The sequence below is a fragment of the Colletotrichum tamarilloi genome (genome assembly GCF_030869305.1).
Source record: "Colletotrichum tamarilloi strain Tom-12 chromosome Unknown Scaffold_95.1, whole genome shotgun sequence".
NCBI lineage: Eukaryota > Fungi > Ascomycota > Sordariomycetes > Glomerellales > Glomerellaceae > Colletotrichum > Colletotrichum tamarilloi.
In genome coordinates this window covers 95371-111220 of record NW_026849478.1, presented here as the reverse complement: position 1 = coordinate 111220, position 15850 = coordinate 95371, and the positions used below count along the sequence as shown (strand labels likewise).

Genomic DNA, 15850 nt, shown 5'->3' with positions numbered 1-15850 from the left:
ACTTCGAGAGGGGCGTATCATTGGGTATTAGACCGTGCCGGTACCAGAACGGCCAAACGCCTCGAATGGCTCATAGTTGATTCTTTTCTTTTGTTGGTTCATGAAATTCATGTTAAGATTGTGTCTCGAGGGGTACCCCAAAGAAGGGAAAAGACACTTTCTTATCTAGCGGTTGGCGCCTCGTACAAATGGGTTCACAAAACTATATGTTGTATTGTGGTAGTAGCCATTATGGAGGCTCTATCTAAGGCTTCGAGCTTATGGAGTAGAATTGAAGTTGGTTATAGTTCCTACGACACTTTTCTCGCCGGCACGAAATTGTTGCTTTCCCAAACTGCCTCATAACATCCGAACAGAAGATCTGGAATTATGTACTCGGGGATGAAGTTAAATTTAATGACTGGAAGAATATAAATTTTTCTGTAAGGCGCGTGAAAATTACCCAACCTCACTTGGAAAAGGTTACTTTGATCACCTGGATCCTGTTGTTGTTCGTGAAAGAGATGACGAGCGTCTTGCCTGTGGGGTCCAGATACGGATGAGCGACGCCAGCGTAGACGAGCCCGCCATCAATGGCCTGAGCCTGGAAGATCTTGATGTCCGGCGTCCAGGGGCCCTCGAGTTTTGTAGCAGTGCGCAAGAAGACGGTGCCGCCACCGATGCCTTTCACAAAGTCAGTCGAAGGCCTGCATGTCAGAAACCACAGTATTAGAAACATACCAAGGTGAACAAAGATATAACACTTAAAGTGCTCATTCCACACAATCTGCCCCTGTCCCGTGCCCCACACAGTCGCCGTCTCGGAATTGAACGTCGTCAAGACGTCAGACTTCCACCCCTGCTGGCGGCCCCAGTAGTACTCATAGTTGCTCACGTTGAACGCCTGGCTGGCGTTGACCCGCGCGAGGTAGACGTAGCTGCTCTGGCCCCAGTCGGTGATTGTGGTCGGCGGGCCGCCCCAGGCGTAAATGTACTCGGAGCACGGGTCGCGGAAGGCGGCGATGTCGCCGTACCGGGGCGTGGTTTTGGCATCCCACCAGTAGCCGCGGTCGCCGTAGCGTTTGGTCACGGTGGGGGTTCCGAACAGGACGTCTACTTTGGCGATGCCCGCGCCTACTAGGCCATCTGCGTTTTGGTTCTGGGGAGTTTTGTGTAAGTCTTGTGCAGACTCTCTTTTGGGCTCTGGTTTCTAGCTTCCTGGAGGGGGATGATGACTTACAACTAGGTAAAAGACGGCCCCGGTGCGCGTCTCAGCATTAGTCTCGACCAGACTCGTCCCGCCGAACCCGGTATCAACTTTTTCTCCCCACGACGAATTGAAGGGGATGAACTGCTTCTGGCGCCCATTCTCTCCCAGGTTGAGATCGTGCACGATCAGCGGGTTCTTCGTCATGACTGACACGGCGTCGCGCACCATACCGTGGAACCCGGGCGTGTCCTTTTCGGGATCCGTGACACCAGCATCGCACCAGAGCACATCACCCCAAACGGCGTACCATTTTCCTGCGATAGAGCCGGTGAAGCCTAGATCGCGGTGGGAGCAGCTGTTGTCGGCGTGCTGGAAACCTAGGTACTCCACTTTTGGGTTCACGATGGGGTTCGTGCCGATGGGGAGTGTGCTATCCATTCCTGCGGTGAACACTTGGAGGGGGTTTGCATGGGCGAGGTTGGTGCCGATGGCTAGAAGGGCCGTGGCCAGGGGTAGAAGGTGAGGGGTCGGGGCATGCATTTTGAGGGGAAGTGGGTGTCGATCTTTGGGGTTGCAGTTGACCTCGGCGCAGGAGAAGGTAGATGGAGGGGGATGGGCGATGCTTGTGATTGCTCGGTGTGGCTCGGTGAGGGTGTCGAGAGAAAGGAGTGTGAATGCCAGAATCGATCTGGCTGTTTGGGAATGATTGTGGGATGTAATTGGTACCTTATGTAAAGAATTAAAACCTCTTAAAGACAGTAGAGGAATGAAGGGATGGCGATGCTAGAGATCGCCTTGAGTTGAGGTGAAGACGTGATGATAACGGACGGCAAAGGGTAGTAATAAATACGTACTGGGAAGGTAGGTCCGGTACCGCGATGGCAGTTGAGCAGGCCAACGCCGAATCAGAGTGCCTAGAGATATCGACAAGCGCTTGGCCCCCTGGTTCCATGGTTGAGTTGACATGGAACGATGGATGGATGGACGGGTGATAGGCCCATCATGGTGCTGCAGGCCGGAGGGAACCACGGGCGGTCGGACTGCAGATGCACAACGCCGGAGGTGCGCCACGGCGCCGTGCGGTGGGGCCGGGCCTGGCCGGTACATTGCAGAGGGAGCGAAAGGAAGCACGGGGTGGTTTACATAAGTTGGCAGTGGACCAGTGACCGAAACATTCTAGATTCTGGGCGGCCGGGTGTGGCTTCGCGGATGTGAGATTGAGGTGCCCTGAGGCTAATTTTGCTGCCTTGAATGGAATCGTGGCTTTCATGCGATGATGACATGGAAATGGAGCTTGGCGGTTACGTTCGTCCTTGATGTCGAGGCATTAGTCAGAGAATGGCTGATTGACGAGGAGCTGAATGACTATTGACTGGCGCGAAGGTACATTGTTGTTGTCTGTCAAAATAGGATGGAAAGTGTTCCACCACGCCATCATGTCTTCATGCTCATGACGGCGCTTATCCATTAGTATCTCATCAAGACTCTTGCTGCATCGATTCGAATGACAAGTGTGAGTGAACATGAGGTGAGTGAGTGAACATGAGGGTGAGTGAGTGAGAGGGCAGATTCCCGCCGCGAATTGGAGATAACAAGGTACCGTCACATTTCAATTATGTTTCCATGTCGCTCTTGGGAAGAAATACAGTTAATGGTAAGTCCAAGGCGTCTCTAAGTACCCAAGTGAAGTGTATGACATTTCAGCCTCTCTACCTCAGTGTACACACTCACTCAGCATTCAACTCGGATTGGTCTGTCAAGGTCGTTGCGAAAATAAGAAGCGGCCGACGATGAGACACTACAAGCAGACCTGGACTTTACACGCTCATTTAACTCAACGCGAGAGCTGCAATACAGATCCTGTCGCAATCGATGGCGAGAGCCCACGTGGATCATCTCAACGACGTTCTCATGTGCAGGGAAGCTTCAGGGAAGATGAGATGAGCTCCCAGGCACATGCTCGCCCTCAAGCCCGCCATTGGCCGACCCCTCCTTAGGCCTGCCAAGTTGTGAAGCTGTTTCCTCCAAGCAATGTGCGGGGCATCTCTCATTCCGGTGCGTCCGTTTCTCCTCTGTCCTCTACTGCGTACGTCTGTCATCTGCCGTCTGCTGTTCGACCTTGTTAGTATTGGTCTGCATCCTGTCACTCATATAACCTTTTCAGAGCTGGTCCTTGACTCAAATCCACGTGCCCTGACTTGACCCGGTTGGCTGGCACCACCGGATGAACCCTCCACTTCACACATTACCGTCACGTCCATCGAGAGGCTTGAACGGAGCTCTCGGTCGCTCTTGGCGATCTCGAATGCAACCTTGTTCTGTATATAAGCATGAGCTCTCCTTATAATCCCCTCAAGCTTTGCCTTTACTTCCTGTGCGTAGTTGTTGCTGCTGTTCTCCTCATCTCACCCCTCGTCGCCATGTCGCCTATGTCAAGCCTGGCCCTCAAGGCTGCTCTCCGTGCGTCACACCCTTTCTGGGCTCTCCTCACATACAGATTCTGACCGTGACTAGTGCTCCCTCTCGTGAGCGCCGCTTCATGCAGCAATGAGTCCTACACCCACAATGGCCTCACCTGGTCCCGTGGCATCCGGATGAACCAGGTTCAAGTCGTAGGCACGCACAACTCGTACCATCGCGAGGCCCCGCTTGAGGAGCACCCAACCCAGGCGAAGATGCTTCCAAACGTCCAGAACTACTACTACTCCCACCCGTCCCTTGATATACAGCTCAACTACCAGTCCATCCGCAACCTTGAGCTCGACATCTTTGCCGACCCTGAGGGAGGCCACTACGCCACGCCCCTCATCCGCAAGCTTGCGAACCTCTCCACGACTCCAGACCCCGATCTCCTCGCTCCAGGAATCAAAGTCCTCCATGTCGCCGACGCAGACTATCACCCTACCTGCAAGACATTCATCGGGTGCTTGAGTATCGTCAAGAAGTGGAGCCAGGCGCACCCGGACCATGTCCCCATCCCCTTCATGATCGAGTTCAAGACCTCCGAAGCCGCCTTCGCAGCAATCGGCGGTGCGTCTCAGATCCCCTGGAACGATACAGCACTTCTCAAGGGCCTCGATGATGAGATCCGTAGTGTCTTTGCGCCCGGGGACCTTGTTACCCCGGATGACATCCGTAGGGGCAACTTGACGCTGGAGCAGTCTGTCTTGCAGTATGGGTGGCCTGACTTGGAGAGTGCCCGTGGTCGTGTGCTGTTCCTGATGGACAACGGACCCGTCAACCCAATTCGTGACTCTTACACCGAGGGCCGACCTAACCTTGAAGGCCGTATTCTCTTCACAAACTCCGCGCCCGGAAACTCTGACTGCGCGTTCCAAAAGGTTTGGTGTTCATCAACCCTTCTGAACCGAGGGTGTTCTTGATAAGAAGTGAGTCTTACTGACAACTTTCAATCAGCTCAATGACCCCACTGGCACCGAACAGGCCAACATCCAGGCGCAGGTCAAGGCGGGCTACTGGGTCCGCACACGCGCCGACATCCCGCTCGATACGCTGTTGTCCAACGACACGACGGGGATGCGTGAGGATGCGTTCTCCAGCGGTGCGCAGATCGTGTCGACCGATTTCCAGGCCTACGGCATGAGCAGCCGCTGGAACGTCGACTATGCCGTTCGCTTCGAAGGTGGTGCGGCGGTGCGATGCAACCCCATCAATGGGCCCGCCCATTGCGCGAACGAGGCGTTGGAGCCGGTTTCGTATGTCCGCAACTAGATAAACTTAGCTTCAATGTAAGTGAGACAAGGTCATTTCGAATAGTGTAATGATAATAGCATAATGAAGTAATTTTGAAGGGCTGTTATACACGGACGCTATCAATTGACTGTGGGTGGAATTGAAGAAGCTCCCCCAGCTTTTGAGCGATTTCTTCCTATCAACCAGTGCCGATTGATGCGAAAATGCCTTTTATTCTGCCTTCCCCCCAAAAAGATGTGGAATTGTCCAATCAAAACGAACTTGAATGCTTATATCTCGACCAAAGTACCATCGTTGAGGCGAAGCGCGCGGTAAGGGCTGACATGAGCGGCCGCCCCCAGCCACTTTGCGGGGGAAGAACTGAGAGCTAATTGCCAACGGGCAAGCTTTATGGGCTGAGCCACAACAATTCGGCCAACGCTGCTTCAAAGAAATGCAACAACAACTCGTCCAGTGCAGAAACTGGACCAACATCCAAGGCATCTACCATGGACTCGACCGTTGACTCAGCCGGCAAGAGTCCGCAAACCCTTGAGAGGAATACGGCGAATGTTACAGGATCGGCCCTATCGTCTGACCGTTCCAACTTCCTGAGGTGATCTCCCGTCATCCAACACCGCGGCGCACCTACTGGCGGCGTGAGTCAACGCATCCCCCAATTGGCCTCATCTTCCCCTTCTTCCTTCTCACTGCCTGCAATACCTCAATTCTTCTATATAAACACGGAAAGCACTCTCGATATGTTCCCAGCCGTTTGATTCTTCATGCTCAAGTTGCACCTCGTCTCCCATTCTTGGAGTCTTCGCAAACAAGACGCCATAGAACGGGACAGTCTACGGACAACGACCAGCACCACCCAGCATGGCTACCACCGACCATTATGATCTCTTGATATTAACGGACGCCACGGCGTCCATGAGCAGCTATCTGCAAGCTCTCAACAAGTCACTCCCCGAAATCATTCGGATATCAGCTTTGACCGACTGCTTCGACCGGATCGGAGTCATGGCCTACCGCGACTACTCCGCCTCCATGTTGACGGAGTGGTCGGGATGGTACTCAGCAAACTCGACCGCCGACGACACAATCACACAGGGCCAGCTGCTTCAAAAGGCCAGTCATATCAAGGCGGACTCTGGTCCTTACAGGCTGGATTGGCCCGAGGCTGCAAAGACTGGACTTGCCAGAGCCTACAGCATCATGCGTCCCGAGGCCACCACCATCATCATCCTCTACGCCGACGCTCCTCCTCACATCCCGGGAACGTCGTCCAAGTACAGAACCACCGAGATCGAGAACCTCTCCAAACCTGACTCATTCTACGGCTGTGGAAAGTACTTTACCGATTGGATTGCCGGCGCCAAGATTCTCCGAGACGGCGAGAAGAAGGCCAAGGTCTTCTCCGTCATCCAGGGCGGCATCGACGACACCGTCGCCCCCTTCACATTCCTCTCACACATCACGGGGGGAGTGAGCTTCAAGCTCGATAACCGACACAACGTTCCCACATCGGTCGCTATCTCGGAGTTGACCACCGGCATCCTGATGGCCTGGATGGGTGTAGGAAAGGAAGGCGGAGCAGCATCCGGCCAGCGTACCTACGCCGAAGCTTGTCAGTATCGAACTGCTTCCAGCATTGAGGACATCGTAAATGAAGAGGACGAGGCCCTTGAGTCGTACTTTGTCATCGCCAAACGTATGGAGCAAACTGTCGTGAACAACATCCAGTCAACACCTACCAAGCTTGATGAACTGCGGACTGTCGTCGAAGCCCGGATAACGCCCCTTTTGGACTTTTCGAAGAGATACAAAGCTGATGAGGTCTATCGTAGCTTTGTCGTTGGCCAACTCGAAACTTTGATCGCAGCTGATGTTGGCACCATTGCCATCAACCCTGTATTCGGTAGTCTATGGCGAGCCGTCTGCAACGATCGCGACAACCCGGCTCGCGATGGTCTCATCCAGGCATTCGGGTACGCCGTCGACCGCATCCCCGAGCCTGAGAAGAAGGCTCGGATGAAAGCTTGGCTCGAAGAGTCCTACGACTACGCAGCTGAAATCTCGGAAGCCATCGGCAAGGTGCCTGAACACCAGAGATACCCCTGCGTGTTTCTCGATCCCACTGAGCAATTCCAGGCCTCCACAGATGACAAGGATGAAGACTCAAACGCTGATAAGCGTGAAGTCACAGACTTTACACGAGAGGAACTTTTGGAGATTGGTCGCTCTTGCGACAACCGTATTCTCCGGAGGCTCGGTAGAGTCCTCACACGATTGACCTATGTGGCCCGCGAAGAGGACCTGCCAGCTCACATTAGAGCCGACCCTAGTGTCGCCAGGATCCCTATGGTCCTCTCGTCTGTCGAGTATCAGCGAAAGTTTTGGAAGATTCTTTTACATCTCATACTTCCTGGGACCATGTTGGCCGCTCGCCCAGCCGCCCTGCTTGCAGCCCTTGCCCTGCGCTTGGGCATCCGGCCCCTCACAGCCACCGCAGACAGGGAACTACTCACATTCACCACGAAGTGGAACAACTTGGACATCCCTGAGACCTGGAATGCCAGCTGCCTCTCGCTGCTTCTAGATGCCAACAAGGATTACGAGAGACGCGTCGCTCAAGGCATAACACAGCGTCCAGCGCCAGAAGCCTGTATTCTTCTTCAGAGCGATCAACATCTTTTTGAGACTCTGGTAGACTACAAACTCCTTGAGTTGAACCTCAACACAACCCTACAGGCCAAGATTGGATGGCACCCTGACAAGTCTAAGGTATCTCTTGGGCCCCTTGTCATATGCAGAAGATGCGAGTTTCCCCGCTCAGTCACTATAATGGGGCCGGATAATGTCTGTGGCCTCTGTCCTAAGAGCAACAAGTGTGACTGCAAGGTCTGTGAGACTGTCCCGGATCAAGAGGCCCGTCGCTGCAACAACGTGACCCGTGGCGATACCGAAGAGACGGAGGCAACGTGGGTCGAATGTTTCTCGCCAACATGCCGTGCTCAGTACGTCGTTTATAATCCTCAGGCTCTGAACGTACGGGCCAAATGCTACTACTGCCGACACCATGGATCCGTCGCGGCAAAGTACAAGATCCCGCGCGAAGCTCCCTGTGTCGACTGTTCCAAGTGTCGAAACAGGGTCATCTGGCCCGAGACATACCGTCCTTCCGACCTTGATCTTTCGGCCTTCAAGTGCCCCGCCTGTACAGCCAACAGAGTTACTGTCATCGATTTCGAAACCTCAGCCAAGACACTCAGCGGCGAGAACGGCGTCTCGTGGCTCCTGCGCAACGACGATTCGGCGATCAAGGACCCCTTCAACGGCCGTTCTCTGTTCTATACCATTTCTCAAGTAGAAGAATCGAACCGGGACTCGCTGGCAAAGAATGTTGAGATCATTCCAGTGGTTCAGCAGCAATCACAGCTCACGATTCGCGGCAAGGCTATCCAAAACCAGGACGACATTCTCGAGTCCCTTCGCAAGTGGGTGAAATCTCGGCGTACTGAGGCTGGAGTCTGCAGTTTATGCTTCTCCAACATCCGGAAGACCGATCTTCGAAACGCATGTGGTCGCTCCGGCTGCCATCAGCAGATCTGCAACGGGTGTATGAAGGATTGGTATGGGCTCAATGTCCGTGGAAGATTGCTCAACCTCGCAGCTCTCTCCTGCCCCTTCTGCCGCCGACAGCCGACCGTCAAGACTGTCTCCAACTTTGGTATATCCCACATCGGCAACCTGCAGACTGCGGCTACGGACAAAGAGTGGATATACGGCTGGTGCAGAGACTGCGGCTTTGCCAAGAAGTATGCTGAGCGGGTATGCGCTGTCGGCGCACCCGAAGTATCGAACTGGTCATGTGATGAGTGCAAGGAGATTCAGATGGAGGGCACCCAGAGGCTGAAGGTTCGCAACTGTCCCGGCTGCGGTACAGTTACGGAGAAGATGGGCGGATGTGACCATATCACATGCACCGTCCCGGGTTGCAATGCTCATTGGTGCTTCGCCTGCGGCGAGAACGTCGGCGAAGAGGACATCTACGATCATATGAGCGATGCTCACGGAGGTATGTGGGGAGGTTATCACGCGGATGAGGACGATTATGACTACGGTTACGACAATGAGTTCGATTAGGGGGACCAGGTTATGTATAATTTCACCGTCGCCTAAGATGATCTGGGCAAGACTCGTCTTGTTAGAATCGGGATAGAGTTCGCAGGGCTTCGTTCAACTTATGCTCTCTTAGGCTGGGTCTCTTCTTACTCGTTTGTGTTTGGTGTAGGGATAACAGCAGGGAGTTTTAGATTGGCAGAGCTTGGGGAGTGTGTTTCTGCTAATGATACTGGTGAAGTAGCGTATGAGGTTCGTAATTATGAACAAGTGTTTGGTTTTCTTACAAAGTCTTGAAAACTTTGAGTAATCGTAAGTCCACAGGGAATCATCTTCGTGAATTCATGGAACAAGTGAGGTCGTGTGACGTCGGCTCGGGGCATCATTCGCGCGAGTTGAGGTTGTTTAGGAAATACCCCGCAGTCCGCTGGATTTCATCCGCACCATCGAGGCGGCCGATGTATCTTGAAGCAAAGACCGGCGCGTGACTCGTAGATAGAACTCGTTCGACCTTCATCGACACGAATAGTTGCAGGCTTTCATTTGACGCTGGGGAATCAATCGCATCAACTCTTTGGAAGACTCGCAGGTCGCCGATACAACATGCCTTCTCTGCCCGGTTTCTCAGACAACCCCTTTCGCACCCGCGCCGACCTCGTGCGCGCAGCGACAGCTTTGATACGACCGTTGAAGCAGCACAGGTCTCCCCAGGAGGCGCGTATCAAGCTTGCGACCAACACAGCCGCGGGGTTCGATGAGGTCGCGGCACAGTTGGAAGGGTTCGCGAGACCGTTATGGGTTATCGCGGATCTCTTGAATGACGTCGAAAACGGCGGCGAGGGCGAAGAATTCGCGGGCTTGGATCTGGAGTCTTGGGCTCGGGGGATCATGGTGGGGACAGATCCGAATTCAGAGGAGTATTGGGGGGATGTGAGTGACATCGATCAGCGGATGGTAGAGATGGAGTCCATCGCCTTTGCGATGCTTGTTGCGCCTGGGCCGTTTCTTTCGGCATGTGACGATGAGGCGAAGGAGAGACTCAGGGTTTGGCTGAGGCGGATTAATGGGAAGAGGATGCCTAAGAATAATTGGCTTTGGTTCAGAGTGTTTGTTAACCTGGCGTTGGTGAGGGCACTTGGGGTGCCAGTTGAGCAGGCTAGATCAATCATGGTCGGGGACCTGAAGGTTTTGGATACGTTTTATATGGGAGAGGGGTGGTCTAGTGATGGAGCCTGGGGTAAGGACAGGAAACAGGCGGATTATTACTCGGGCAGCTTTGCGATTCAGTTTGCGCAGTTGTTGTATGTGCGGTTCGCTGTTGGGGATGAGGAGAGGGTTGAGAAGTATAAGGTGCATGCCAAGGAGTTTGCATCGAGCTTCTGGAGGTATTTTGACACGAATGGTGAGTCTTTTGGTTTGATTCCTTGTCACTGAGATCTGGAAAGGAAGCTGACGACAAAGAAAAGGGGCCGCGATACCGTTTGGTCGAAGTCTAACATACCGCTTTGCTTTTGCTGCATTCTGGTCCGCCGCAGCAACCGCTGGCGTGGGTCTCGCACCTCCTCTCGACGATCCTGGAGTAGTCAAGGGACTGTTATTACGACATCTCCGATGGTGGGCAAAAACACCGGACATGTTTAACACGGACGGGACGTTGAGCATCGGGTTCACGTATCCCAACATGTATCTCAGCGAGGATTATAACTCGCCGCAGTCGGTGTACTGGTGCCTCAAGAGCTTCGTCATCTTAGGTCTGTCTAAGGATCACGCCTTTTGGAGGTGCGAGGAGAAGCCACACCCTCTCCAAGACGTCAAGCACCTGGGTACTGCAATGGAAAGGAGGCAGTTGGATCCGGGACGGGTGAGAGTCATCTGGCCGCCGCGGCATATACTCTGCAACGGGACAGAACACCATTTCTTACTTTCCTCGGGCCAGATGACGAAGAAGAGCTTCAAGGGACGGGAGGCAAAGTATGGCAAGTTTGCGTACTCGTCGACTTTCGGGTTTAGTGTCCCCACGGGATCACTGCTTTCGCAGATGGCGCCAGATAGTACACTGGCTGCTAGTATCGATGATGGCGAGACTTGGTGCGTAAGATGGGAACCAACTGAGGTCAGGATCGAGCTTGTGTTAGTGTCGTTTTCTGGCGTGTACAACGAGGTGCCATCCTTAGTTAGTGTCTGGAAACCATGGAAGTGGCTTGATTTGGAGGTTGAGACGGCACTAGTGCCCGTCGTGGAGAGCTTTCCCGGGTGGCACGTACGGATTCATAAGGTCCGTTGGAATCCCAAGGGGGAAATCCCGTCATGGGTTGGGAGTGTGCAGCTCGTTGATGGAGGGTTCGCCATCGATTCACATACAGCAATGGGGAAGTTTCTTCCGAAGAAGTCTGCTCACGAAGCGGATCAGCAGTGTTACACTGAGGACATTGACAGGTGTCTTGTCTACTCCTCAGCCGGGGCGAGCGGCATCTCTGATATCATCGTTGAAGGGAAAGGGCTGCGGCGAGACGTCGATCGAGGCGCGTGGGTGTTGAGACCGGATCCCAATACCAACCTGATCGTGCAGAGGTCGTTCATTCCTGTTATCAATCATCAATTTAGCCTTCGACAGGGTAATGAGGAAGGAAACGGGGCAGCAGTAGACTCGCTCTGGATGGCTTCTGGTGTGTTTGCTGTCAGTGCTACAGCTGGGCTCGAGGCGGAGAAGATAAGAGCGATGTGGGAAAGGAGACTCCGGGTGTCTTTCAACCAGGAAGAAGGCGCTAGATGGATGATCCGAGCTCTTGAACATTGAGCGGCTTTGGATACCATCAGGCTGACAGCAACTGAGAGATCCAGTTCAAGAGAGAATGGCAGATTTACTTCTGATCTCGTAGTGACAGGATTGTGAGGAATTCATTCCGCACTCGCGACATGGAGATTGTCGCACTTTCTAAGATTCATGCTACTCAAAGTACCAAGTCAATATCATGACTCCGCCACTCAGTAATCACGGCATGTCCTGGTGAGTGCGTCTTCTCAGAAGTCCTGTGGCGTTTAGCCAAGTGCCCGATGTAGCGTTACGGACTTACGGCACAGCCTGTGCGCTACGGGCGTTCTAGGCCAAGAACCTGGAAAACATCCCTGTGAACGACGGATTCATGTCCCATTGTCTCTCCTCTCACCCAAGGTCAAGTATTTGTCAGAGGCGAAGCTCGTCGTGGTCAGCACGTAGCTCGAATAGTAACAAGCAAAGCTGAGTCTATCGTGTTGTGTCACTTACACGACTCAAGAGCTGTACGCGGAGCGAAACCGATGCCGTCATCCGGAGCGGACGGCCCGCGCAGATCATCAGAAAAGTCTGTTCAGTATTGAATTTGGTGTTCATCGCACCTAGATAGCTGACAAAACGTCGACAGGTCACAAACTTTGGACCTCGCTTTACTCCGTACAAGGTTTCAACCAAGTTTCCCTCTGGGGCTCCAGTTTCTCCAACCCGCGAAGTCCCCGCCGAAGCCGTGAACTCCAAATAACCTTTTCGCTCTCCGCGCCTGTCCGCGCTTGTCCGCGCATCCGCCGATTCCGGCTGCCTTGGCCATGTCTTCCCGTCCTAATACAGTAACGCCCCAGCCCTTGTTAGCGAAAGATGAAATCGGCTCTCTGTCAAGTGACTGCTGTCCGTAAAGATGTTCCCGTTGCGAGACGACTGACGGTCTCGGTATCATCTATAGCGTGTATCAAGTGGAAAAATAGAAGAAAGAAAGATTAAAACAACAGACTAGAGAACAGCGGGCATAGCGTGTGCCATGCGATCTAGTTGTACTTCGTAACCGCCAACTCCTATAATTTCCACGGGCCAAGCCACCAAGTCTGCCCATGGAGTTGCAGCCAAGTGCTGCGAGATGAGCGAGATCAAAGACCGGGCCCATCCGTTCAGGAACCAGCAAAACGGCTCTGCCATGTGGACGATGACGCAGTAGTGCGCCAACACCACCATAGCCGCCGGATGCCGCCGACGCAACATGTCCAGGTAGTCGCTAGTCATGAGGATGGGCCAGAGGAACACGGCGCGGAACTCGACAGGTGCCGACATGGCATTGAAGGTAGAGACCTTGGCAATGCACTCGCTCAAGGCAATCACCGCGTTAGTGATGGCATATTTCCCCTCGTGCTCGACTAGACCAATCTCCGCGAGCCTGGAGCTTAGGCGAGGAAGCCGTTCGAAGAGCGGTTGTAGAGTAGCCTCCACGGTGGACGGTGTGGTATCGCCGGACCCGCGGATGAAGATTTCTCGTAGTGGGCCCTTGCGCAGATCCTCGTCGGAGGCACGCAGGATCATGCTCATCCCGTCGGTGAGGGTAAAGATATCGAGCATACTATCGATCGGGGAGAAGGGAGGGTTGTATTTCTCGTAGCTCGGGTAGGTAGCAAAGGCGCTCAAGGTAAGAAAGATGGAGGAGGCGAAAAGGGCGTGGCAGTTCGTCGAGGAGATCGTGCCGAGGAGAGTCCCTCTCATCCCGTTGATAGCGTCATTCTGGTGCTGGGCAGCCTGCATGAGGTAGGCATGGCGGCAGTCTGGCTGAAGGTAGGCCAAGTGGTAGGCTGAGAAAGCGAGAATTTGATGAAGGAGGAAAGGGTAGGAGAGCGCCTCTCTCGGGACGTCATATTGGAGAGTCTTCTGGGCTAAGGAGGAGTGCGAAAAGGTTCGATAAGACACCGAAGTATAATGGTGCATAAGCTCGAGATCAGAGATCCATCCGCTAGCCGTCTCTGTCTTATTGAGGTCGGTCAGGAACCTCGAGAAGTAAGGAAACGGGTCAGACTGCGACGAAGGCGAAGTTTGGCCTCCTCCGCCGGAGCTAGACGCGCTCTGTTGGCCCCCGAGTGATCCGGCGGCAGACTGTGGCGAGAGAGAAGCAGGAGACTGCGCGCTTGACCGGCGTCTTAGTGCCGACGCCGAGCCCTAAGAAACCCCAACGGCGCGTTAGTTTGCGAAAACGAGGCCCTCCCCAACACCAACAAGGCTGGTGAGGGGGGGCAAAACTGGGGGTTAGGGGAGGAAGCTTACGCGCGAACCCGACCTCTTGGTACGTTGCCCTGGCGGCGGCAGGTGAGCCATGGACTGAGAGGACGCGCCTGTTGGCGCTCCCGCGTTTTCGAGACTACATGGCAAGCCATGGCGTACACAAGCGCTGCAAGGCTTGTTCTCGTCACACTGCGTGGGGTTCATACTCGTTAGTCTCGGCCGAATGTACACAGCGCAGTGTTGAATGTGATAGAATGGAGAGGCCAGATGAAGATCAACGACTTCATCACTGGGACTTGGACTCTGATGACATACTTTGACTCTTCTCTCCTTGCATCTCAAGCACCCATTGCGTGATTTCCTGTAACCCAGTCGCTTCATTGTGATGTTGTGGCTATTGCTGCAGAGGATTCAAGACCAAGAAAACACATCGAGGCCTGATAGAGCAAGCACCCGAGAACGAAGACGGTAACGAGGTAGGGAGGAACAAGGTCCAGTAAATAAGGATGAGCCGGTGGGGTGAGGTATCTTTGCGGATCGAAGTGTGTTCCCTCTGTTTATACAGAGCAGGCCGAGGAAACCGCTGCAGTCGGCGACCCGCGGCCAAGCTGTGGGAAGTTATTCTTATGTTGAGCCTTGTCGAACGTTGTTGCGCATCCCGGCCGAGCGAGCCTAGGGCCGATGTAGAAGTCGACGGGTGCGCCCAGGATTTTCGTCCGATCTAAGGTGACCGGGGTGTAGGGGACAGGACAAGGGAACGGGGAGAACGGATACAATCAGGCACGAATAACGCGGTACTGACGCATCATTGTCTTCTGAAGAGCGAAGCAGCGGTACGTTTCTATGTATCTGTAGATATGGATAGAATATCTGCGGGAATGCCAAGCCTCGAGTCTGCCCTTCGCACATCAACAATGAAATTCAACCCCGCCAGGACTGGGGTCCAGCTGGTGTTTAACCCAGTTACAGGATGTGTAGTGCGAAGCAGAACAAGGTAGAGGGATGTTGAAGAATCGTCAAGGGCAAAAATGGGAAGAGAAAGAAAAGAGAATGTAGAAGAGTGAAGCTTACTAGGTTCCTTGGTATCTTCGCGGTGTTTAGGGGGGGGAAAGCGACGGTGTCAGCAATGCGGAACTGAGTCGTGCCAAGACCTCCGGCGTGCGGGCGGAGATACCGCACTCTGGCCCCAGTTTACCGTACGGATACAGTAAACGTGTGAATATTTCCTCAAGAAGAAGAAGAAGAAGAAGCTATGTTACTTTGTGTACATGTGTCCGCGGGAGGAGCGGCGGTTGCAGTCGGTATGGGCTAAGCCTTGTGTGCATGCGTCAGTGTGGGGATGCCCATCCATCACACACTTGACATCACCCCCGAGTTAGTTGTTCGGTCTTGACAACATCTAGTGCACCGTCTTCAACGTGGCACTCCCAGGCGCATTGACAGCCTTGCATGTGCTGGCTGAGAATAGAACCAGTGAAACGGCGTCTTTGGGATGTGCGACCGGCGACGGAATGGGACGAAAGGTTCACGGACGTTGGAGAGGGAGGGGACGATGGGGACCAGAAGGAAAGGTGGTGGGTTGGGGGCTCAAAGGCAACAGAAAGAATAGACGCGAATCGCCAAGACTTTGGGTAAGAGGTTGTGTGTCTGGTAGAAAGCTTTTCATGAATCCCCTCACTCGGTGAAAACACCATGGTTGAACGAGCCAAGGCCTGTTGTCGTCAGTTGACACTCTCATCCCCTTTCGCCAAGGCCTGGCTCAGCCTAATGAGTACATGTAGCATCTAAGCCTCAATCTTGCGTCGCCGGATCGCCGGCCTCTTCCAAGGTTC

The 15850-nt window shown here is 53.8% G+C and overlaps 5 protein-coding genes across 5 annotated transcripts, besides 1 other annotated feature; 3 read left to right on the top strand and 2 right to left on the bottom strand.

The window, feature by feature from the left end:
* Window positions 1-448: 448 nt before the first annotated feature.
* On the bottom strand, window positions 449-1729 carry CTAM01_13437 (uncharacterized protein; the record flags this gene model as incomplete). The annotated part of the gene is made up of 3 exons (XM_060529440.1): window positions 449-663; window positions 721-1138; window positions 1220-1729. 3 exons carry the CDS (start codon window positions 1727-1729, stop codon window positions 449-451), a joined length of 1143 nt encoding a protein of 380 aa, XP_060376004.1.
* A 1352-nt stretch (window positions 1730-3081) lies between these two features.
* Window positions 3082-3168: a sequence feature (Short protein (CTAM01_13436, KAK1483449.1) was converted to a misc_feature.).
* A 441-nt stretch (window positions 3169-3609) lies between these two features.
* Window positions 3610-4921, top strand: CTAM01_13435 (acid phosphatase; the record flags this gene model as incomplete). Its single annotated transcript, XM_060529439.1, has 3 exons — window positions 3610-3649; window positions 3704-4530; window positions 4607-4921. 3 exons carry the CDS (start codon window positions 3610-3612, stop codon window positions 4919-4921), a joined length of 1182 nt encoding a protein of 393 aa, XP_060376003.1.
* Window positions 4922-5764: 843 nt separating this feature from the next.
* Window positions 5765-9034, top strand: CTAM01_13434 (dihydroxyacid dehydratase; the record flags this gene model as incomplete). Its single annotated transcript, XM_060529438.1, has 1 exon — window positions 5765-9034. The coding sequence occupies one exon, from the start codon at window positions 5765-5767 to the stop codon at window positions 9032-9034; it is 3270 nt and encodes a 1089-aa protein (XP_060376002.1).
* Window positions 9035-9613: 579 nt separating this feature from the next.
* Window positions 9614-11807, top strand: CTAM01_13433 (uncharacterized protein; the record flags this gene model as incomplete). The annotated part of the gene is made up of 2 exons (XM_060529437.1): window positions 9614-10412; window positions 10477-11807. The coding sequence occupies 2 exons, from the start codon at window positions 9614-9616 to the stop codon at window positions 11805-11807; spliced, it is 2130 nt and encodes a 709-aa protein (XP_060376001.1).
* A 963-nt stretch (window positions 11808-12770) lies between these two features.
* On the bottom strand, window positions 12771-14111 carry CTAM01_13432 (fungal Zn binuclear cluster domain-containing protein; the record flags this gene model as incomplete). Its single annotated transcript, XM_060529436.1, has 2 exons — window positions 12771-13955; window positions 14061-14111. 2 exons carry the CDS (start codon window positions 14109-14111, stop codon window positions 12771-12773), a joined length of 1236 nt encoding a protein of 411 aa, XP_060376000.1.
* Window positions 14112-15850: the final 1739 nt, after the last annotated feature.